This window comes from Oryx dammah, unplaced genomic scaffold (genome assembly GCF_014754425.2).
Source record: "Oryx dammah isolate SB20612 unplaced genomic scaffold, SCBI_Odam_1.1 HiC_scaffold_29, whole genome shotgun sequence".
Classification (NCBI taxonomy): domain Eukaryota; kingdom Metazoa; phylum Chordata; class Mammalia; order Artiodactyla; family Bovidae; genus Oryx; species Oryx dammah.
This window is the reverse complement of record NW_024070213.1, coordinates 97,384,804-97,408,202: the sequence shown is the minus strand read 5'-3', so window position 1 is coordinate 97,408,202 and position 23,399 is coordinate 97,384,804. Positions and strand designations below refer to the sequence as shown.

Here is a 23,399-nt window from a genome sequence, read left to right as displayed (position 1 = left end):
GCAATAGGGCAGCCTCTGGAAGCTGGAATGGCTGTCAGTTGACAACCAGCAAGGAAATGGGGACCTTAGTCCTATGACTGCAAGGAACTAAATTCCACTCACAACCTGGGTAAGCAAGGAACTCAATTCTCCCCTAAAGCCTCCAGAAGGAAACACAGCCCTACTGACACCTTGATTTTAGCTTGGTGAGACCCCTGTTGGAATTCTTACATGCAGAACTATAAGATAATATATTTGTATCATTTAATTCAGTAAATTTATGGCCATTTGTTATGCAGCAATGAAAAACTAATATAATCACACTATCCATCTACCTCACAGAGTTGTGTGATTATTATATAAAATGCATCAGAAATTATTAAGCAGCATACATAAGCTAACTGCTATCATTGATGTTCTTAGCATTATCAGGCTCTATCTTGCTCTTGAATTGCCAGCTATTAAAATGCCAGTTTTAGAAAATAATAGCTACTATTTGGGATTCCCAGGTGGTGCAATGGTAAAGAATCAGCCTTCAATGCAGGAGAATTAGGTTGGAGAAGGGAATGGTTACCCACTCCAATGTTCTTGCTTGGAGAATTCCATGGACAGAGGAGCTTGGCAAGCTACAGTCCAGGGGTTGCAAAGAGTCAGACATGACTAAAAAACTATTAACTAAGTGTCCATTCTGTGCAAGATATGTATGTAATATAACTTCATGTGCTACAATGACTATGTGAGATAGAAAGCATTATGCTATTTTACATATGTGGGGTTTGACCAGAGAGTTGACCCTCCTGGATTTTATTATATTCTATCAAATTTTTAAAATTTAAAAACCATTTTAATTCTTTTAAAAATCGAGTTATAATTGGCATATAACATTATGTTAGGTTTAGGAAACAAGAGTGGGAAAAATTTAGAAATGTAGTTCCAATGACAAAAAACTAGGAGAAAAATTATTGTAAGTTTTTCTTTGCTCTTTTTTTGATCACTAAAGATGAAAATTAAAATAAAAGTTACCAGCAAGAAAGAGAGGCAGCACTTGAAGTGATTAAATATAAGCCATTGTCCAGAGTGTGTTCATGAGAACACTTGGCGTTTACCTTTAGATCTTGGTTGGAATATCCCTCCTGCTGAACTGTGGGCTCTGATCAGACACAGGTCTCAGGGAGCTCTCCACTATGTGCACACTCTGTGTGATGAGAAAAATTAAAGAGGATGCTCAGTTTGAAAATGAAGCTTAAGGTACAGTGCTTTGAATCCTGAAATCCCAAACATATCTCGATGGAAGGAAATATTCTTTGAAAATTAATTGAAGAAGTTCAGCCCCATGCTTGGAGATATTCTTCCAAACAGCCGCAGATTTCAGTGATGCTCTTTTATGTGGTCAGAACAAAACTTTGTTTTTGGCAGAGAGAGAATGCTAGAAATGGCAGGTCATAGGAAGGTAAGCAAATAGGGAAGATAAGCAAACATCCTGGATTATCTTATGATTTTGACGTTACTTCCCACATTTAAAAGCATGGGCTCTGGAAATTCTAGTTATTATTTGAGTTCCTGCACTCTTGCTCCTCAACTCTCATTCTGATACAATGTGTTTGTCAAAATTGGGGATGTAGATTGTAGCCTTGGAAAAAAATTTCTAGATTGGACAAAGTTAAAGAAAACACACCATATACTTACGGCCTTATTTTTAAGGCCAGTCCCAGGGAAAGCTGTGAAGTAGGCAGATTTTCTTTTTTTTCCTTTCTCTAAAACTTTCACTTCCCTATTTTCCACCCTTTTCTCCACTTTAAAATCTTCCCCTTTCAGATCTGAAAATACTCTTATATTATCCTCATCCTTGATAATAGTTAATAAATTGATTTACCCTTCTGAATCATTGACATACGTTAAGGGTATTTGCATTTTAAAGCAGACCTTGATAGGTGTGGTTATTCCTAAGGAAGAGATTTTTAATGGTTACCTTGCAGAATCTATGGTATTTAATGGTTACCTATGGGATTGAATGGTAACCTTGTGGAATCTGGGCTTCCCTCGTGGCTCAGCTGGTAAAGAATCTGCCTGAAATATGGGAAACCTGGGTTTCAGCCCTTGACTGGGAAAATCCCCTGGAGAAGGGAAAGGCTACCCACTCCAGTATTCTGACCTGGAGAATTCCATAAGTCCATGGGGTTGCAAAGAGTTGGACACGAACTGAGCGACTTTCACTTCACTTGCAGAATCTGTGGGATCCTAAAGCATCTCAAAATGACAATCAATTAGTAACCAGTTGCCTGCTGCTGCTGCGGCTGCTAAGTCGCTTCAGTCATGTCCGACCCTGTGCGACCCCATAGATGGCGGCCCACCAGGTTCCCCGTCCCTGGGATTCTCCAGGCAAGAACACTAGAGTGGGTTGCCATTTCCTTCTCCAATGCATGAAAGTGAAAAGTGAAAGTGAAGTCGCTCAGTCGAGTCCGACCCTTAGCGACCCCATGGACTGCAGCCCACCAGGCTTCTCCGCCCATGGGATTTTCCAGGCAAGAGTGCTGGAGTGGGGTGCCATTTCACCTCAATATCATCCCCTTCTAAGCCCAGTAGTTGACTGTGGGTGCACTAGCTGCTGCTTGTTCAATAGAATCCATCAATATTGAAGTATTTCAGTTACAATAAATATCTCACTAGGACTCGGAGTAATGAAAACAGATAAAACTCATATTCACTAGGCATTAAATCCATAATCACAATTAGTCACACAAAACTTACACTATTATGAGAAATACAGCAGAAAAGTTATACCCCTAAGTCTCCATTTCCTGCCAAGAGTGGGTTATACCTACCCGTAAATCTGACCCTGATTGAAAGCTGATGTAATGGTGAGTGTTCGGTACATGTTTGTTGAATTTGTTGAGTAGACTATAGCTTAAAAAACTGGGCTTTGTACCGTGGGATACGACACATGCGATGATCAGAGAAATGGGGCTAATTTCTCATAGTGGCAACTACTTGAGATTGATGGAAGCCTATAAGACATATGTCTTTCTTTGTCAACTTTGTGTTTTACTTGAGAGGAGAAGAGTTTGGACTGCTCTCTCTTACAACTGGCTTCTATATCAGTTTCAGGTAACTGCTCTCTCAGAGGTCTGAGTTATTTTGCGTTCTAAATGTTCTTCTGATGTTTAGAAAGAGCTCTGATAGGCTCTGTATCCCTGGAGAAGAGGGACCGATTTGGCAGGGGCATTCTTTCGCCCCTTGCTGGGTAAATTCACAATTGCTTGCTCTTCCGGGGGAAAGAATTAAACTCTTACTACTATTGATGATGGCAATATTTAGGATCTTGTTTTGAATCTACTAATATTTAAATGACTGTGTCAATCTGATGGGAAAATAGCAAATTATAGAAATAGACATTTAATTTTAGCCAGGGCACATTTAATATATCATTCAGACAACTTAACAACTCATGCTAACAGTACCAAAAATGACGATATTCCTTAATATGCAGTGGCCAAAACCATACGTGTTATGTCCAGTGTAGACCCCTCCCACATAAATTCGTAGCTTAAATCAGATCCATGTTCCCTCCCACATCGTTCTTGTATATGTTCCTTTCTCTCTAACCCCACTGCTATTGCTCAAGGTCTCATCACTTTTATCTTTATCCTTACTTTGGCGTAATTTTCTACTTAAAGAAAAATTGCAAAAATAGTAAAGGAAATTTTATATATCCTTTACCCGAGTTCCCCAAATTTTACCATTTTATAGTATTTTCTGTCTTTTCTTTCTCTCTGTGCCTTTTCCCCCTGAACTGTTTGAGGGTAGACACAGGGCATCTTTACACCTCGATATCTCATTATGTATTTTTTAAAAACAAGGGCTTTTTATTACATAACTGCAGTCCAACAGTCAAAATCAGGAAATTAACACAGATATAACACCGTTACCCGATTTACAGACCTAATTCAAATTTCACAGCGTGTCCTGCCATGTCCTTGTAGCAGGAGAAAGCACTGTCACGCGCCGATTCAGCCCTCGTGTCACTAGTCTCCTTTCACCAGGAACGACTGTGCAGTCTTTCTTTGCCTTTCATGCCACTGACATTTCTGAAGTGGAAGGACTCATTGTTTTGCAAGCTGCCCCTTGGTCTGGGTTTGTCTGATGAGTCTTCATAATTAGACTCCAGTGTGCATCTCTTCTCAGTGAATCGTACAGGGAGGCACGTGATACCACTTTGACCTGCATCTGGTGATGCTAACTTGATCATCTAGGCAAGGTGGAGTCTGCTAGTGTCTTTTACTGTAAAGTTACTATTTTTCCTTTGTAAAGGATAAGTATCCCATGGGAAGAACCTCACTATTTGTCACCAGGATGACATGACAGCCTGTGCTGGATAATTTTTATCAGCTTTGCTGTGTCGCTATCCCAACCTTCTGCATCCTTCTTTGTGGCCTACAACATTGACCTGTACGGTCCTCTGGCGGCAGAGTGGGTTTCCTCAATGGGGAGTCCTGCAGAAGAACTGAAGAGGGTGGAGAGTGCGTCCAGGGATATGCCCCCTTGATTTCCTCTCCGTAGGTGGCCACCCTCCTTCCATCCCCGGGCCGATAATGTCCCTCAATTGGAGGCTGGGGGCGTCTCTCAGGCTGCAGTTATGGCTTTTGTAACTACCCTCTCCCCTTGCTGTCCCGAGCCTAGAAGCGGAGCACACATCCCGTGTAGATTCTCAGGATTTCCCACATTCTTCCCACAGCTTTGTAAACTCTCCTTATGTTTCCCTGCTTGAATGTGTCATCCACTTCCTGCAGGGACCATTCTAATACAGTCTCTGATGGCCTTGATACTTCTTTTCCTTCCTGTTTGCTCATTGGCCCATGTGCTGGTCTTCACTAGTCTCAGTCCTGACTTGTTCTTCTGTGAATCCTGATCCAGGCAGAAAGTACTTCCGATGCTAAAAGCATCAGTGAGCTGGATCTAGACCGAGCGTTTCTGCTCTGCAGCCAGTCCTCCAGCATGCCTGGGGACTTTCTCCTCCTCCCACATCTCTGGCAGAGCATGTGCCAGCAGACTTGGTTTGATGGTTAGCATCTGACTTCCTACGTGGGTGGAGTCCTCTGACGCAATTTCTTTCTTTCTTTTTTTTTTGATGAGGCTGTAATATTCTGCTTCCCTCTGTTGGCCCTTCTCCGGATGCTGGACCCTCATCCCTAGACTCCCACATATTTTGGGGGATCCTGTTTATGTCACCATTTTTTTTGTTTGCTCTGCCAGACTCTTCTCCACCCTCTTCTACCTCGCATTCTTCCTCTCTTGTCCACACTAACCCATATGAACCTACCAATCCTTGCCCTCTGGTTCTGGCTGGGTTTGGCCAGAATTTATATATTTCTATCTCTGGATTCTTCCATCTGACGCTACATTGAGCTGCCTGCCTCCTTCCACAGGTCAGAGCTCTGTTCCAGGTGGTCCTCTGTTTCCAGACTCTAGGAACTGCTTTCACTTCTCACCCCTTCTGGTTAGGGATGGTTATGGCCTAGCTAGGTATTGGGGCTTCCTGGTGTCTCAGATGGTAAAAATCTGCCTGCAATGCAGGAGACCCAGGTTTGATCCCTGGGTAGGGAAGATCCCTTGGAGAAGGGAATGGTAACCCATTACAGTATTCTTGCCTGGAGAATTCCATGGACAGAGGAACCTGGTGGGTTCCATGGGGTCACAAAGAGTCAGACATGACTGACCGACTAATTCTTTCATTTTCAGGTACTGAGGAATTGTATTTTCCCTTTGATTTCATCCTACAACTTTTGAAATCGTCCCTTCCTTGAACTTTCTCGAATTTTCCTAACCTGAGTGTGATTCCTCTAGGACCCTGACTGACACAGGTTCTGTGGTGGTAGTGGCATCTGTCTTGGCAGGTCACCTGCTGCCTGAATCCTCATTTTGCCAAACTGTACCTTCTCAGTGGATCTCAGGTGCTGATGACTGCTGCAACCATGCTGGAGGATCACTGTGCCCTTTCAGACTGGTCATTTGACGTAGGCTGCCTCCTTGGGTACCAGCCCTGGAGCTGGGTTGGTTTCTCCCAGCTTTGTCCCTGCCCAGTCCTGACCTCATTTCCCTCATTACTTACTCAGTGTTGGAGTATTAGCATGACTAACAGCAGAAGCAACACCTGCCCAGGTGACAACAGGAGTCTCCTTGTCTGTAAGCCACATGAGACAGATCTGGACCGGCCCCTTACGGTGACAGAAAGACCTCAGAAAAGTGTCCTAATCCAGTTCTCCAAGGGATGCAAAGAAGTATCTAAAATACTTATATATGAACAACCAAGGACATGCTTGTCAATACGAGTGCATAATACAGTTTGCTAATTTAAATTTGTAGTTCTTTAGGATATTGAAAAATAAGTATAAATTAGCTTCATTCTATAAGAATTTACTGGTCAAGAAAATCCTGTACCTAATTGATAACTCTAAAAATCTCTCCATTTATGGAGATATTTGAAAGTGTTTCAAAAATTGAGACAGTAGATTACTAGTCATATTTTAATGTTTTGCAGCTTACTGTTTTTATGATAATAAAAATTTCACCATAACCCAGACATGCATCTTTGTATCTTAAATTGTGCCAAGTATGAAGGATAATTTGTAGTGAAATGCCCTAAATTACAATTTGTTATTTTGAAGCATTCCTGGCTCAGACTACATCACAAGATCATCACAAGATCATCACAAGATCATTACATTTAGAATTTTCTACTATGTTATTGTAATTGTATATTAATTTGTTGGTCATGTGTAAACTTTATACCTTTTGATAGGATATTACCTACTAAAACATTTTGGAAATGCTATTTTGTACTCAGTTTTGAGTTGGTAGGTTCATCATTTGATAGGCTGTGCTATTTGTCTTATGCCAAATGATGAATGGTGTTAGTCCATTTCCTAATGGGCTTGTGTTTATTTTTGTTGAGGTTGGCATTAATAGGTCTTCTCAGCAAAGATGCCAAGGACTGACCTGGAACAGACTCTAAACTAACATTCAGCTTTGAAGATGTTCCTTCTGGGTCAGGATTGAGGCCAGCTAGTAGCACAATGCACTGGAGCAGACCCGTCAGTGCCCTGTTTCTCTTCTATGAATGGGCGGCGGGGGCGGACGTGAAAGCTCATCAACAACGTTAAATAAATTCTTTAGTTAGAAGGCAAGCAACCCTAGGTAGGATCTCACCTGAAACATTTTAAGGCCTAATCCACTTACAGTAAAGATAGATAAAGGAGGAATTTTCGATAAATTTCATAAGTAGTTCTATGGAATCTTGATAATGGCCAGTGCTTTAATATTGAGAGATCAGCTGTTTGTCCCCCTACGCACACATGCATTGATCAATTGACAAATATAATTGTATATAATTAGTGCAGCACAATGATTTGATACACATATATGTTGCAGAGTAACTACCAACATCAATAAAATAAACATGTTCATCACTCACATAGTTGGTTTTTTTTTGTGTGTGTGTGGTGATAAAGGTGAAGATCTACTGTCAGCAACTTCCAAATATATGATACCATGTTATTAACAGTAGCCCCCGTGCTGTACATTTGATCTTCAGGACTTACTCTACCTATGACTGAAAGTTTGTATTTTTTGACCTACATCTCTTCTGTCTATGCCATCTATTTGACCTTTCATTTCCATTTGTGCAACTACCAAAAAATAAGCAGGAAGAAGAGAAAAAGACATTTAGGGAAAGAAGAACCAAAACTAAATTGATAAAGTTAGTTTTAGTATTATCAGTTATGTTAAATACATTAATTTCATCCCAGTTATTTCAAGAGCTGTCTGCATCCCTTTGCCTTTTGAAATAGAAGCATAGAGTATTAGTTCTTGGAGGGACTCCAAAAATGCTTGGTTCAATTCTTGATTTATCAGTTAAGAAAGTGCTTGGACATGTCACAGGTCAGTCTCAATTTGCCAATTATATTACCCTATTTTTTTTAAATGGCTGTGATAAAATGATATAATAATTCTGCTTGCAGATTTTTTTAATTGTTGGGAAAGGCAGTCTAAAGCTTTATTAATTACTGTTTTACGTGAACAAGCTCATGGTGATGAAGCAGAAAATAACTGTACAACTATCAGAAGCCTGGAAGAGGTAGAACTAATTAAAACATCAGATTTTCTACCCCTGCTCCCTGGATTTTATTAAAATTTCTGCTTCTCCACTGCGCATCCTCTAGTAGACTTGGTCTAGTCTATTGCTAGCCTTCAACCTGGGAATCTATGCTATTTAACTTTGTTGTGTTATACAGTACCGAAGGTGAATGGAAAAAAACAAAGGACCCTCGTGGTAAATGAGATTTGGACTCCCCCAGACATCTTCATCTAGCCATGCAAACCAACCTGCTAATGGAAACACTCAGAGTCCTGGTCCCATACCTTAGCTTCCAGATATAACGTGGTTGGGAAGTGGCAAAGGTAGGGAAAAGTATCAGTTCATTTGTAGAAACTGTTCTCGCTACTTTAATACCTGAAAACTGAAAGCTGAAATTTTAACCACTGGCAGTGGGATTGCTGTCATGATGCTAATGTTTGAGCTGGTTCAGTTTCTACCAGCCGTGTTCTCATAGAACTCTACCCCTTCAATCCCAAAGACCACACAAACATAAGATGATGCTACCACTTTCTGGAAAGTAACTTGTCCCAGGTTGAATACCTAGGTAACAAAGTGACCATGTCTTCATTCATGGACAAGCTTCCCTTCCAGGTCCTTCTGATAACTGAATTGAGAAACTACATTGCTACTCTAATTTAGTTGCTCCTTAAGTAGGTTAATAGTTTACCTTTAGGCTAAGATCAGTTTAAATAAATGTGAGAGCCCTTGCTGAAATGCCTCCCAATTCCTAACAGTGACTTAACCTCACTAGGGTAGCTGAGCCCCAGGTGTTTGCATCCTGCCTCATTTTTCTTATCAACCAGCCTACAGGGTTGTAACACGTGATAGCTGGAACACTGTAATATTGAGGACAGTGGAAAACTGGTCTCCAGCTAAAGCTGAGTATCTTTGGCCTGCTGCTGGTACCATCCTGAGGCACCAATGGACTGATCTCAGCTTTACGAAACATTGAATAATTTTCAGGCCTAAGGACAGGCCACATGGTTTGGGCCTTTGAACTTGATGTTTTTATGTCAAAATTAGCTTTGGGATATATATGAACTGCCATAACTAATTGCTTCATTTTCTGACAATGTGGCTTTAAAGCAGGAGAATATCAACTACTAGTTAAGTAAAATTGTAACCCAAATGCCTTGCATTTGCAAAATGCTTCCACTTGCACTTTCTCTGATTCTTCTAACAATCCAGCTGGGCAGACCAGAACATATTTTTATCCTATTTTACAGACGAAAAAACTGAGAGTTATAAGGGCTGAGAGACTTTCCCAGGGACACTCTGGAGCTGTTATTTGAGCTTCTGGCTCCTCATCCAGGGCTTGTGCTACCTGGGCTATCTGAGACAGAGAGACCTGCAGGTCAGCCAGCCAGCTGATCAGCTAAAGTGGATTACTCATGGACTGGTAATCGTTCCCTAGATACATAGAGATTTTTCTCTTTGGAAACCTAAAATGACTAGGTAAATAATTTCACTTATTTGGTATTCATGTTGATCAAAGAGTATTCAATATAGCAAATTCACAAGCTAATTAACTTGAAACCTTTGGATAAGAAATCATATCCCATATTGCACAGAAGGATATTATAATTGAAAAGTAATTTTGTGAAGATTTTCAGTTCAGCCTCCCTGAAAGACTATGCTCAATATCATAGGGTCCAGGTTTCAGAATTTATACAAAAAAGTTTCCATTCAGTGATCAGAAAGGCAAACTATTTTTGGTGCCCACAGAGTCAAAGAAAGGGAAACATGAACAGAACTAGAGTATATTAAATGCAACATATTAATATATAATCTTATATCGTAGAAATGAAGGAAGAGAAAGAAAGAAAAGAAGGAAGGAAAGAAGGAAGAACCTGGACAAATAATAGAAGTATGAAATAAAAGGTTTTGTCAAATATTATTCTGGAATTTTCCACATCTGCTAATATACAGACATCTTAACTCTGCTATTCCTAGACATCTGAAGCATGTTCTAGCTCTGTCTTCTGTAGTTTCTATATTCCGGTGCATTTTTGCTCCCTGAAAGCTCCCCTTTTCTTTTCCATAAACGTGGTTTCACATTTAATATGGCATTTGCATTACCTGTGCTACATTCAGCCTACCATACATTCCACAATCTTAATGAATAATCCTCTTGTTTTCTCCGACAAAAACTCTAACTTCAAAGATCAGAGAGCAGGGCTTCCCTGGTGGTTTGGTAGTTAAGAGTCTGCTTTGCAATGCAAGGGACACCAGGTGGATCCCTGGTCCGGGACAATCCCGCATGCTACAGAGCAGCTAATCCTGTGTATCACAACTACTGAGCCAGCACTCTAGATCCCATGAGCCACAATTACTGAGCTCATGCACTGTAACTACTGAAGCTAGTGCTTCTAGAGTCTGTGTTCTGCAACAAGAGACGCCACTGCAATGAGAAGCTGGCACACCACAACTAAAAGTAGCCCCCGTTCTCTGCAACTAGAGAAAGCCCGCTTGCAGCAGTGAAGACTCACCACAGCCAAAAAAGGAAAAGATCAGAGAGCAGAATTTCAGAGTTGAAAAAGTAAGCGTAGACATTCCCTGTTTCAGGTGGGTCCAATTAATATTAAACACATAACTTTCGTGCCTGTATTACTAAGATATGAAGGCCCTACAAATGGCAAATTTTGTGGTGATCATATCCATCCCCACTTCCTTTTTGTTGTTATAGCTTTCTTAGGAATGAAGTGTTCTTAGGAAACTTAAAGAAACACAGAGATCATTAGCAGGAAAAATATTGGGAGATTTTACTTATCACACGGTGTTTACTACACAATGGAGTCAGACACTAATCTAGATTAAACTTGATTCTACAGCACATTTTTATGAAGATTTTGAATTTATGCTTCCGTTGTAGCCAAAGAAGATGTGTGATTGGTATCTCCAACTAAAACTCTGCAAGTGGAGATCTACTGGTATTACTACCACAGTTTAAGGATATTATCAATTAAGTAGGTTTTTTGTGGGATGTCAAGATCAGCCCTGGGGTTTCTTTGGAAGGAATGATGCTAAAGCTGAAAGTGTGGTACTTTGGCCACCTCATGCAAAGAGTTGATTCACTGGAAAAGACTGACGCTGGGAGGGATTGTGGGCAGGAGGAGAAGGGGACGACAGAGGATGAGATGGCTGGATGGCATCACTGACTCGATGGACGTGAGTCTGAGTGAACTCCGGGAGTTGGTGATGGACAGGGAGGCCTGGCGTGCTGCGATTCATGGGGTCGCAAAGAGTCGGACACGACTGAGTGACTGAACTGAACTGAATTGACAAGGACCTGACTGTCAGGTTGATAAACCACAAAAAGGCAACACTGGCAACTTCTTATGGGCTCCATGCTGACAAAAGCCCAGAGATTAAACTGTCGAGGAGCTGAAACACTGTTGTGATAATGGTCTGGAATTTAAGTGAAAGGTAGATCAGAGAGGAAACAGAGATGAACATTAGGCCTGAATCCTAAATTTCAGAATAAGAGAGGGGTGAGGGAAAATTCACTTGGATTCTTGACCTGGTTGCAGAGTGCTGAAGAAAAAAATGTGTCTTTTCATGAAAGTAACCTAAGTGTTCACCAACAGAAGGAACTGATAAAGAAGATGTGTGTATCTGAACATACACACACACTCTCTCTCTCACACACACACTCTCTCTCACACACGCACACATCGGAATATTACTTAGTCATGAAAAGAATGAAATAATGCCATTTGCAGCCACCACTGGATGGACCCAGAGATTATTATACAAAGTGAAGTATGTCAGACAGTGAAAGACAAATATAATGTGGTATCCACTTATATGTGGAATCTAGAGATATAGAGAACAAACTTATAGTTACCAAAAAGGAAAAAGGGGGATAAATTAGGAGTACAGGATGAACAGATACACACTTCTATATATAAAAGAGATAAACCATAAGGATTTCCCATATAGCACAGGGAACTATATTCAACATCTTATAATAAGCTATAATGGAAAAGAATCTGAAAAACAAATAACTGAATCACTTTGTTGTACACCAAAAACTAACAACATTGTAAATCAACTCTACTTCAATTAAAATAAAATAAAATAAAGTCAGGAATAAATCTGACCTGGGGAATAAAGTTGGTAAAGGGATACAAGCTTTCAGTTATCAGTAAGAGCCGAGAATCTAATATATAACATAGTGAATATATATTGAATCATACAATTAAAAAATACGCCTAGGAGAGTAGAACTTGAATGTTCTCACCAAAAATAAATAAATAAATAAAATAATTGATAAAACATGTATCTTTTGGCCATCCTTTCAGAAATAAAACACGACAAGAATTCTAATCAACTGGGTGGAGCACTACAGTTGGTGGATACTACAGTTGATTAAAACTCTTCCTCTATTTTCTTGTCTGTTTATTTATTTATTTATTTATTTAGCTTAGGATTCTTGGCTTATCTAGAGGAACATGGAAACTCTTGGTCTAAAATGAGGTTTTTGTTAGCCCCATGACATTCATCATGTCACAGGAATCAGGACCCCATGGCATTGAGAGTCTGTAAGGAACAAAGGATAATTCAAAGTTCCCGGACAAGACTGTTCCCCTTTTAAAATGGGATGTCCTGATAAGCAGAGGAGGGGTAGACTTAGAAGGCTGGAGAAGATGACAATATCATACCATTAGTGAAGTGAAAGTCGCTCAGTCCTGTCCGACTCTTTGCAACCCCAGTGGAGGCTAACACAAACTTTTGACAGGTATTCTAACGGTATGGTGCTTCCCTCATAGCTCAGTTGGTAAAGAATCCACCTGTGATGCAGGAGACCCTGGTTTGATTCCTGGGTTGGGAATATCTGCTGGAAAAGGGCTAGGCTACCCACTCCAGTATTCTTGGGTTTCCCTTGTGGCTCAGCTGGGAAAGAATCTCCCTGCAATGCAGGATACCTGGGTTTGATCCCTGAGTTGGGAAGATCCCCTGGAGAAGGGAAAGGTTACCCACTCCAGTACTCTGGCCTGGAGAATTCCATGGACTATGCAATCCATGGAGTTGCAAAGAGTCAGACAGGACTGAGAGACTTTCACTTCATTAATGGTATGATATTGTCATCTTCTCCAGCCTTCTAAGTCTACCCCTCCTCTGCTTATCAGGACAGCCCATTTTACAAGGGGAACAGTCTTGTCCGGGAACTTTGAATTATTCTTTGTTCCTTATAGACTCTCAATGCCATGGGGTCCTGATTATTGTAAGTTTATGTATCAGTTTCATCAGAGACAGCTGGAGATAGCAGAAATATTCAAAACTGACTAGTTGGGGCAAGAGAAGCAACCAAAGGGACACAGTCTCTGTCCATTCTTGGTTCCCTGCCTTGGTGTCCCAGCAAACTTCTAGCAGAGAATTAGAGGAGGGCAGTCAGTTCTACACCTCTTATAAATATTAGAAGTTCAATCTCTAAACTCAGATGTATGAAATCTTAATTTAGCAATATCACTCAATATTGAGAAGGTCTTAAATCAACCTATGTGCCGTGGATCCTGGGCAACTGCTCTAGATTTTAGCCTCAAAATGTGGGGGTTCAACACAGGACTTCATCTGGAGGTTCGCAGGCAATCGTATATGTAATTACATAGAAATGTATGGTTTTGGAACTAACAAGTTACAGATATTTCCTAGAAGCTGATGAGAATTTGCTTTTCTACAAGTGCTGAAGTGCGTTTGTGGTGGCAGAAAGTAAGAGTGTCTGATGGGCCCTGAGAGTCTAAGGAACTCTGCTTGTATCTCACCTCTTAGGGTTATCTGTGTGACCTCTCTGGTTCCTGTCAAGTAAGGAGGTATATCAGTGTTTCCCAGCTTTCTTTTTGACTTGAACACGTTTCAGTGAGATAAATAATCTATAGAAAGTGCCTAGAAGTTAAAAATAATTATTATCTGTGTGAAATGTAGATTCGAAAGGCAAGGAAACTTCCAAGACAATATGTCTTCAAAGAGCACTATACACATTTTTATTCTTTTTCTTAATATTGCTTTGTATATATTGTGCATTAGTCACCATATATTTAAATGTACCATTTGGCTTTAGAAAGCATTTTAATTTTATTTTTATTTTTAAAATTGAGGTATAATACAATATTCTATTAGTTTTGGGCGTACCACATCACAATGATTTAATATTTGAATATATTGCAAAATGATCACCATGACAACTATAGTTGATATCCATAGCCGTACATAGCTACAGAATTTTTTTTCTTGTGATGAAGACTTTTGAGATCAACTCTCTCAGCAACTTTCAAATGCACAATACAGTATCATTAACTATAGTTGTTCTGTACGTTACATTCCTATGACTTATTCAGAAAAAGCTTAATTGTCTTTAGTTTTCCTGAATTTTATTGCATGAGAAAAAGCATAATCTGTTGGTGAATCAACCAAAAATAATATTACATTATGTTTCTTTGGGGATTAAATACATATTAAAATATATACTAAAATTTTACTGCCTATTATGCATCAAACCTTGACAAAAAGCCACTTTTGTAGCTATACTTAGAATTTTAACATTTAAAGCAGTTTTGCTTTAAAAAAGAAGCTAGCTTATTTTCATAATTTTTTTCTTTTGTTTCTAAATGGTAAGATAAAAGAGAAGGCTTCAAGCTGCTATTCCCAACCAATCATCCACAAATAACACATTGAGAGTTTAGAAAGATTTTATTCCTAACAAATTATAAGTCAGATTGGATAAAATGTTATTAGATTTTCCCTTTCAACAATGATTTTTAAAGTACTAGAGGTACATTCATGCCTTGTATAATTTTTTTGATCAGATATGCAATTTATTAATTCAGTGTTGATCATTTTTAAGGAAATGTTCATAATCATCATTTTTATGCTTCTCTTCAGGATTGTATGTTGCAAACCATAGAAACCTATTCTTGAAAAACTCAAACAAAAAGAGAATTGACTGGAAGGCCATGAGTGACTCACACATCAAAGGATACTCAAGGGCCAGGTTAGAAACAGCAAGAACCTGGAAAGCTCTTGGGTTTTGTGAGCTGTGGGTAATTTAATTGTCGTGTTAAGGTATCATCACAGAGATGAATCAGCTCTGTCATTCTTTCCTGTCCCAGGAAAAGGAATTTCGTTGGCCTGTTGAGAGTCACATGTTCACTGCTTGGTTATGGGATAGAGGGACATCATGATTAATGTTGTTGCTGTTTAGCTGTTAAATTGTGTCTGCCTCTTTTGCAGCCCACCAGGCTCCTCTGTCCATGGGATTTCCCTGGGCAAGAATACTGGAGTGGGTTGCCATTTCCTTTTCTAGGGAATCTTCCCTACCCAGGGATCAAACCTGCATCTCTTGCATCTCCTGCATTGGCAGGGGGGTTCTTTACCACTGAGCCTCCAGGAAAACCCTGCTGCTGCTGCTAAGTCGCTTCAGTCGTGTCCGACTCTGTGTGACCCCATAGACGGCAGCCCATCGGGCTCCCCCGTCTCTGGGATTTTCCAGGCAAGAACACTGGAGTGGGTTGCCATTTCCTCCTCCAATGCATGAAAGTGAAAAGTGAAAGTGAAGTCGCTCAGTCATATCCGACTCTTAGCGACCCCATGGACTGCAGCCCACCAGGCTCCTCCATCCATAGGATTTTACAGGCAAGAGTACTGGAGTGGGGTGCCATTGCCTTCTCCAAGGAAAACCCTAGTCCTGCTTATATTGTGCCCACTAGGAAAGAGCTGCTGGTGCTGTGCCGAGTCGTTCAGTCATGTCCGAATATTTGTGACCCCATGGACTGTATAGCCCATCAGGCTACTCTGTCCTTGGGATTTCCCAGGCAAGAGTACTGGAGTGGGTTGCCATTTCCTTCTCCAGGGGATCTTCCCACCCGAGGGATAGAATCCATGCCTCCTGCATCTCCTGAGCTGGCAGGTGGATTCTTTACCACTGAGCCACCTGGGGAGTCCCAAAGTGTTGGTACCCTCCTATAAGAAAACTGTGGTTCAGAAGGTGCTGGGTGAACATGAACACCACATCAATATGTATACCTTTCTGTCTCAAAACAGTGGTCCCTTGCAGATGCTAAATTATACAATACACAACTAAGAATAAAAACTATCTTAAGGTGAAGAACAAATAAAGCATTAAACTAGTAGTATTAATCTAGATAGTAAACTGACTGAATGATTGAGTCTTGAGAATATCCCCCTGATGTCCACTGGCTGCCATGAATGGTCATCTGATAAACTCTTGGAGGTTCTAAGATGCATCTAATTTGAAAGAAAACATTCAAACAATTTTTTACTTATCAATTTTAAAACTCTCCCCCTCCCCCAGGTATGGCAGACATGTGCCGTTTCAGACTTCTTGGCATTCATTGCATTTTCCTATGGCAGTAGTATCTTCGTTTTCCATTTGTCTCATGAGAAAACAACTTCAACCCTAGCTCTAGGACTTGGCCCTGATTGAGGTCCAGTTCATTCTCTGGACCACAAGGATTAGGTCCCATAAACCAACCTGGGCTAAAGGAAAACCAGAATATATTTTTCAAGGATTTCTAGAAAAAGAGAATTCTTGTTTTTCTTCAGCGTTTATCTGGAGTGACACTTTCTCTTTGGATGGTACGGGCTGTGATGAGAGGCCTGATACTGCTGCAGCTGTTTTGCTACAATGACAGATATCAAGTTTGAAGTCAAAGTTGATTGATATAAGGAGGAGAATTGAAACCAAGAGAATGGCAGAGAAATGGAGGTGGGGCAAACTGCGCCTGAAACTGTCATTAGTCGTGGACCTAAAACGAGTGAGCCTATATGCTTGATCATTTATGCTACTTTGAGTTGGAGCTACTGTTATTTGCATCCTTCAACTACTACCTTGCCAGAAAACTTTTGTGATCTCTTGGGTCTGTGAATTACTGGTTGCAAATTGCTGGATTATATGATATCTAAAACCATCTCTAGCAAAGACTTTGCACCATTAGGGTGATTAAAGACAAGTTGGAGAAATGTATGTTGGATAATTGGACATGCATTCTGCAATGGATTTCAGCCTTACTGTTGAAGCACATTTACTATTTAGCTAGCTATTTTCAATCAGAAAGAAGAAATTTCATAATATATTTTTCTTTTTGTATTATCTGTGATTGAATATTTGCGGTTCTTACAGCTTTTTGTTTTAATGCATTATCTTTCTGCACAGTTTCAAATGTTGTTAATAATCTCACTTTCAGTTGTTTTCTTGGGCAACAGGAAATTCCAAAACGTGGCAGGTATTAAATAATTGCATGTTTAATTAAAGTTATGATTTTATTGATAGTTTATTCCCAAACCAGTGGTTCTTAAACTCCACTGCACATTAGCATCACCTGGGTCATTTTAGGATGTGTGTGTGTGCGTGCTCAGTTGCTTCAGTCGTGTCTGACTCTTTGCGACCCTATGGACTGTAGCCCACCAGGCTCCTCTGTTTGTGGGATTCTCCAGGCAAGAATACTAGAGTGGGTTGCCATGCCCTCCTCCAGGGGATCTTCCTGACCCAGGGATTGAACCCACATCTGTATTATAAGCAGTTCATTACCCACTGAGCCATTTGAGAAGCACCAGTTTTAGAACAGTGGCACTTAAAAGTTCAGTGTACATCAAAATGCCTAGTAGGCTTGTTGAAACAAAGATTTCCTGTGCCAACCTCAAGAAGTTTCTGATTCAGTTGTTAGGGGGTTGGTGGGGAGAACCCACAGTTTGCTTTTTAAACTAGTGCCTAGGTAATACTGATGCCACTGATCTGGGGGCCATTACTGTAAAAACTGTTCATCCTAGATTATTTAAATCAGAATCTCCTTGGTGGGAATAATTTTTAAGACTCTCCATACTATTCTGATGGAGAACCAGGTTGAGAAACAAACAGAGAAGGCAGACTAGCTTTTGTCTCCTAACTGAGCACTTACAGAACCCTTTTATTATCCCAATTATGTTTCATCTGTCAAAGGAAATCCTTGATCCACACACACTAGATCACTGGGAAAAGTTAATAAACTCACATTAAAATAACAAAAAAAAAAGACAGTCACTGGATATCCCTGGTGGCTCAGTGGTAAAGAATCCTCCTGTCAATGCAGGAGATACAGGTTTGATCCCTGGTCCGGGAAGATCCCACAAGCTGCCGAGTGATTGAGCCCGTGTGCCACAACTATCGAGCCTGTGCTCTAGGGTCTGGGAGCCACAGCTACTGAGCCCACACTCGGCAGCCACTGAAGCCCGTGCACCCTAGAGCCTGTGCTCTGCAACAGGAGAAGCCACTGCAACGAGAAGCCCTCGCGCTGTAACGCAGAGCAGCCCCCGCTCACTGCAACCAGTAAAAAGTCCCTGCACAGCAACGAAGACCCAGCACAGCCAGAAGGAAGTAAAAATTAGAAAAAAAGACAATCACTAAAGTTGATTTTGAATCACAGGCCAAATACCAACTATCTCTTACCCCAAGGAGAGGGGGGAAAAGTGCAGATCAACTCAAAAGAATTATTACAATAATTTTATCAGTCAGAGTCCAATCAGGAAAACAGAAATCATTATGTGGATTAGCAACTGCTAGAGAGCCTCAAGGAGGAGGTGATATTATCAGCTCCTAGTGTTCAGGCTTATCTAAAGGAAGGTGAAACCAAGATGGGCTTTTTAATGATAGCTGGGGTCAAGGAGGAAATATATATGCTGCCAGAGATGATCCCCAAGGCAGAGAGGGAGAAACGACCTTCCTTCTCTCTTCCTTTCCCATCCTCTGTTCAGCATTTCTCATTGACTACATCCAGCAAAACAGCAGTTGACAAAGGAATCTGGGAAAAACAGTGTGTGAGACAGCCCCTCGGCGTACAGAGCAGACCAGAGGAGCGGGAGGGGAGGTGTGAGTCTGAGCACAGTCTAAGGACCGACACACTGTTCTTATTTCAGGGACGATTCAGTCTCTCATTGATGAAATCATTAGAATGTGCATATCACTTCATTTCTAACAACATTTGGAAAGTGCTAATCTCTCAGTCATGTCTTTGTGACGCTATGGACTGTAGCTTGTCAGGCTCCTCTGTCCATGGGATTCTCCAGGCAAAAATACTGGAGTAGGTGGCCATTCCCTTCCCGAGGGGATCTTCCCCACCCAGGGACTGAACCCACATCTCCTGCATTGCAGGCACATTCTTTACCATCTGAACTACCAGGGAAGCCCTCAAATATGATATATAGTCATATATAAATGTATAGTTTTATTAGCTATTAGGACTGCCCTGGTGGCTCAGACGGTAAAGTGTCTGTCTACAATGCAAATCATTGACTTCTCAATAAATGCTATGTCTTCTGAGAGGATCAGTTTTAGGAGTTCTTCTAATGGAATTAACTTTTTAATTAGCTTTAGTTAGGTGGATGATCCCATCTGGGGCCTGTGAGTGAATTAGCAGCTACAGCATTGTAAAATTACTGTTCTTTGGCTCACCCAACATCACTCCAACCTTGGGATCATGCATTATTGAAAAGAAGTGGCTGGAAGTCAAAGCCTACATTTCACCACTTCCCTTATATTTGGGATTTTCCAAATATAATTTTTGGAAGTCAGAAATGAGATGATTATGCTTCTGTTGTTACTTTGCACAAGTTTGTTTATGAAATGTTTGGTTGTGAAGCATTTGTTTTTGTGCAAGAGTGTGGTTGTTCCAAACTTCTTGAGTGTTGAAAAGTAGGACACCAAGCATCCATTTTGCTGTGTGGATTGTGGTTAAGACAGTGTGTTCTTGAAATGAGCAATTACATTTTTCCTATTTTCTAGATTTCTGAGGGAGAAACAGCAGTTCCCACACGGGTTCATTGTTATACCTGGGAATCATTTCTGGAAGCTAAGACTAGATCTTGCTCCTCAAACTTTGTGTACACCTGCTTCTCTGTATTGGTCATGTTTCTGGCTAGATAAGCTGGAGTGTTTTTGCATACCAGAACTTAATTAACTACAACTGAAATCTAATTAACTGCTAAACACTAAAAATATAAATGGCAATATTTCCTCTGATTTCCATGAAACATACTGCATACTGGAGATCAGTGGAGAAATAACTCCAGAAAGAATGAAGGGATGGAGCCAAAGCAAAACAACACCCAGTTGTAGATGTGACTAGAGATGGAAGCAAGATCTGATGCTGTAAGGAGCAATATTGCACAGGAACCTGGAATGTTAGGTCTATGAATCAAAGCAAATTGGAAGTGGTCAAATAGGAGATGGCAAGAGTGACTGTTGACATACTAGGAATCAGCGAAATAAAATGGACTGGAATGGGTGAATTTTACTTAGATGACCATTATATCTACTGTGGGCAGTAATCCCTTAGAAGAAATGGAGTACCATCATGGTCAACAAAAGAGTCCAAAATGCAGTACTTGGATGCAATCTCAAAAATGACAGAATGATCTCTTCATTTTCAAGACAAACCATTCAATATCACAGTAATCCAAGTCTATGCCCGGACCAGTAATGCTGAAGAAGCTGAGGTAGAACGGTTCTATGAAGACCTACAAGACCTTTTAGAACTAACACCCCAAAAAGATGTTCTTCTCCTTATAGGGGACTGAAATGCAAAAGTAGGACGTCAAGAAACTCCTGGAGTAACATGCAAATTTGGCCTTGGAGTATGGAATGAAGCAGGGCAAAGACTAATAGAGTTTTGCTAAGAGAACGCACTGGTCATAGCAAACACTCTCTTCCAACAACACAAGAAAGACTCCACATATGGACATCACCAGATGGTCAACACCGAAATCAGATTGATTACATTCTTTGCAGCCAAAGATGGAGAAGCTCTATACAGTCAGCAAAAACAAGACCAGAAGCTGACTGTGGCTCAGATCATGAACTCCTTATTGCCAAATTCAGACTTAAATTGAAGAAAGTAGGGAAAACCACTAGACCATTCAGGTATGACCTGAATCAAATCCCTTACGATTATCCAGTGGAAGTGAGAAATAGATTTAAGGGCCTAGATCTGATAGATAGAGTGCCTGATGAACTATGGAATGAGGTTCGTGACATTGTACAGGAGACAGGGATCAAGACCATCCCCATGGAAAAGAAATGCAAAAAAGCAAAATGGCTGTCTGGGGAGGCCTTACAAATAGCTGTGAATAGAAGAGAAGTGAAAAGCCAAGGAGAAAAGGAAAGATATAAGCATCTGAATGCAGAGTTCCAAAGAACAGCAAGGAGAGAGAAGAAAGCCTTCCTCAGTGATCAATGCAAAGAAACAGAGGAAGAAAATAAAATGGGAAAGACTAGAGATCTCTTCAGGAAAATTAAAGATACCAAGGGAACATTTCACGCAAAGATGAGCTCGATAAGATATTAAGAAGAGGTGGCAAGAATATACAGGAGAACTGTACAAAAAAGAGCTTCACAACCCAGATAATCACGATGGTGTGATCACTCACCTAGAGCCAGACGTTCTGGAATGTGAAGTCAAGTGGGCCTTAGAAAGCATCACTACGGACTCAGAAACTTCTCAATCTGGAGTCACTGCCTGTGTTCTCCCCCAGGACTGAGGTCTGAGCAGCCCCAGAACCACATCTGAGCTGGATTCCATTAAGAGAAGAGTCAGGATGAGTGCTCACAACACACCCAGACTTGTGAACTTGGCAGCAATGAGCCTGTTGAGAGATGAGGCCTTGGCCATCTCCTCTTTGGAGTATCTGCCCATGGAGCTCTACCCACCACTATTCATGGCCGCCTTCTCTCTCAGATGCAGTGAGACCCTGATGGCCATGGCGCAAGCCTGGCCCTTTGCCCGCCTGCCTCTAGGGGGGCTGATGAAGAAGCCGCACCAAGAAACCTTAGAAGCAGTGCTGGATGGACTTGATGTCCTGCTGGTCCAGGAGGTTCACCCCAGGAAGTGCAAACTGCGGGTGCTGGACTTGAGAAATACTGGCCAGGACTTCTGGAACATGTGGTCTGGAGACAAGTCCCATGTGTCCTCAAGTTCACTGATGGCATCAGTTGCTAAGGACATGTCAAGGACAAAGCACTCCTTGGCTCCCTTGGAAATGTACGTAGATCTTTGTCTCAAGGAAAAGACCTGGAGCAAATGTATCACCTACCTCTTCTCATGGGTGGAGCAGCGGAAAGGCTCCATACACTTGTGCTGTAAGAAGATGAAGATTGTTTCAAGGTCTAAGGACACTATTAAGAAAGTTTTCCGAATAGTGAAGCTGGACTGTATCCAGGAGGTGGAACTGAATTTCACCCAGAAGCTGTCCACCCTGGCCAAGTTTGCTCCTCTCCTGGGCAAGATGAACAATGTTCAGAAACTCCTTCTCTCCCCAATTCATGGGTCTGCTGCTGAGGAACAGGACCATCAGGCTCTTTTGCAATTTACCTCTCAGATCCTCAGACTGCAGTGCCTCCGCTATCTCTGGATGGAAGGTCCATCTTTCCTTGGAGGCCGCCTGAACCAGATGCTCAAATGCCTGTAGATCCCCTTGCACAACATTTCAATAACCAACTGCCTGCTTACAGAATCAGATTTGACCCATCTGTCCCAGAGTCCCAAAATCTGTCAGTTAAAGGGCCTGAATCTGAGTGGTGTTACCCTGACCAACTTTTGTCCCAAGCTCATCCAGGGTCTGCTGGAAAAAGTTGCAGGTGCTCTTGAAGAGCTGAACTTAAACCTGTGTGGGATCATGGACTCCCTCCTCACGGCTCTTGTGCCTGCCCTGAGCTGCTGCTCCCAGCTCACGGTCTTCAGCATGTGTGGAAACCTCATCTCCATGGCTGTCCTGGAGAGTCTCCTGCGTCATACTGATGGGTTGTCTGCTTTATGTCTAGAGTTTTATCCTGCCCCTCAGGAGAGTTACAGCTCTCTGGGTATTCTTCACCAGGAGAGACTTGTCCAGCTAAAAGCTGAGCTTTGGCAGCTCCTTACAGATTTAGGGCGTCCCAGGAGGATTTGGATTAGCCCCAGCCCCTGTCCTTACTGTGGTGAGGATGTGTGTGATCATCTGAATCACAAGGCATAATTATGTAATACCCTGCCTCTATCAGAAAGAAGGTGGCTGCCTCTATCAGAAGCATTCTTCTGGATACTTGGAAACTGAAGTCTAGGACATAGGTATATTATGAAGGGAAAATACACTCATGATTTCTAATACCAGCTCAGTGTCATTGAGAAAAGGAAACGTGATCCAGCAGGGGTGCAGGATTCTAGAAGGATATGTGGACTTGGGGAGTTTGGGATTTATTTAGAGACATGTTTATGGAGTCAAATATGAACCTAAATTTCTGGAAGTT

At 41.2% G+C, this 23,399-nt stretch overlaps 1 protein-coding gene across 1 annotated transcript; it reads left to right on the top strand.

The window, feature by feature from the left end:
• The first annotated feature begins 21,715 nt into the window (after positions 1 to 21,715).
• Positions 21,716 to 22,585, top strand: LOC120858121 (PRAME family member 20-like). The gene has a single exon (XM_040233977.1). It carries the CDS (start codon positions 21,716 to 21,718, stop codon positions 22,583 to 22,585), a length of 870 nt encoding a protein of 289 aa, XP_040089911.1.
• The last annotated feature ends 814 nt before the right edge of the window (positions 22,586 to 23,399 follow it).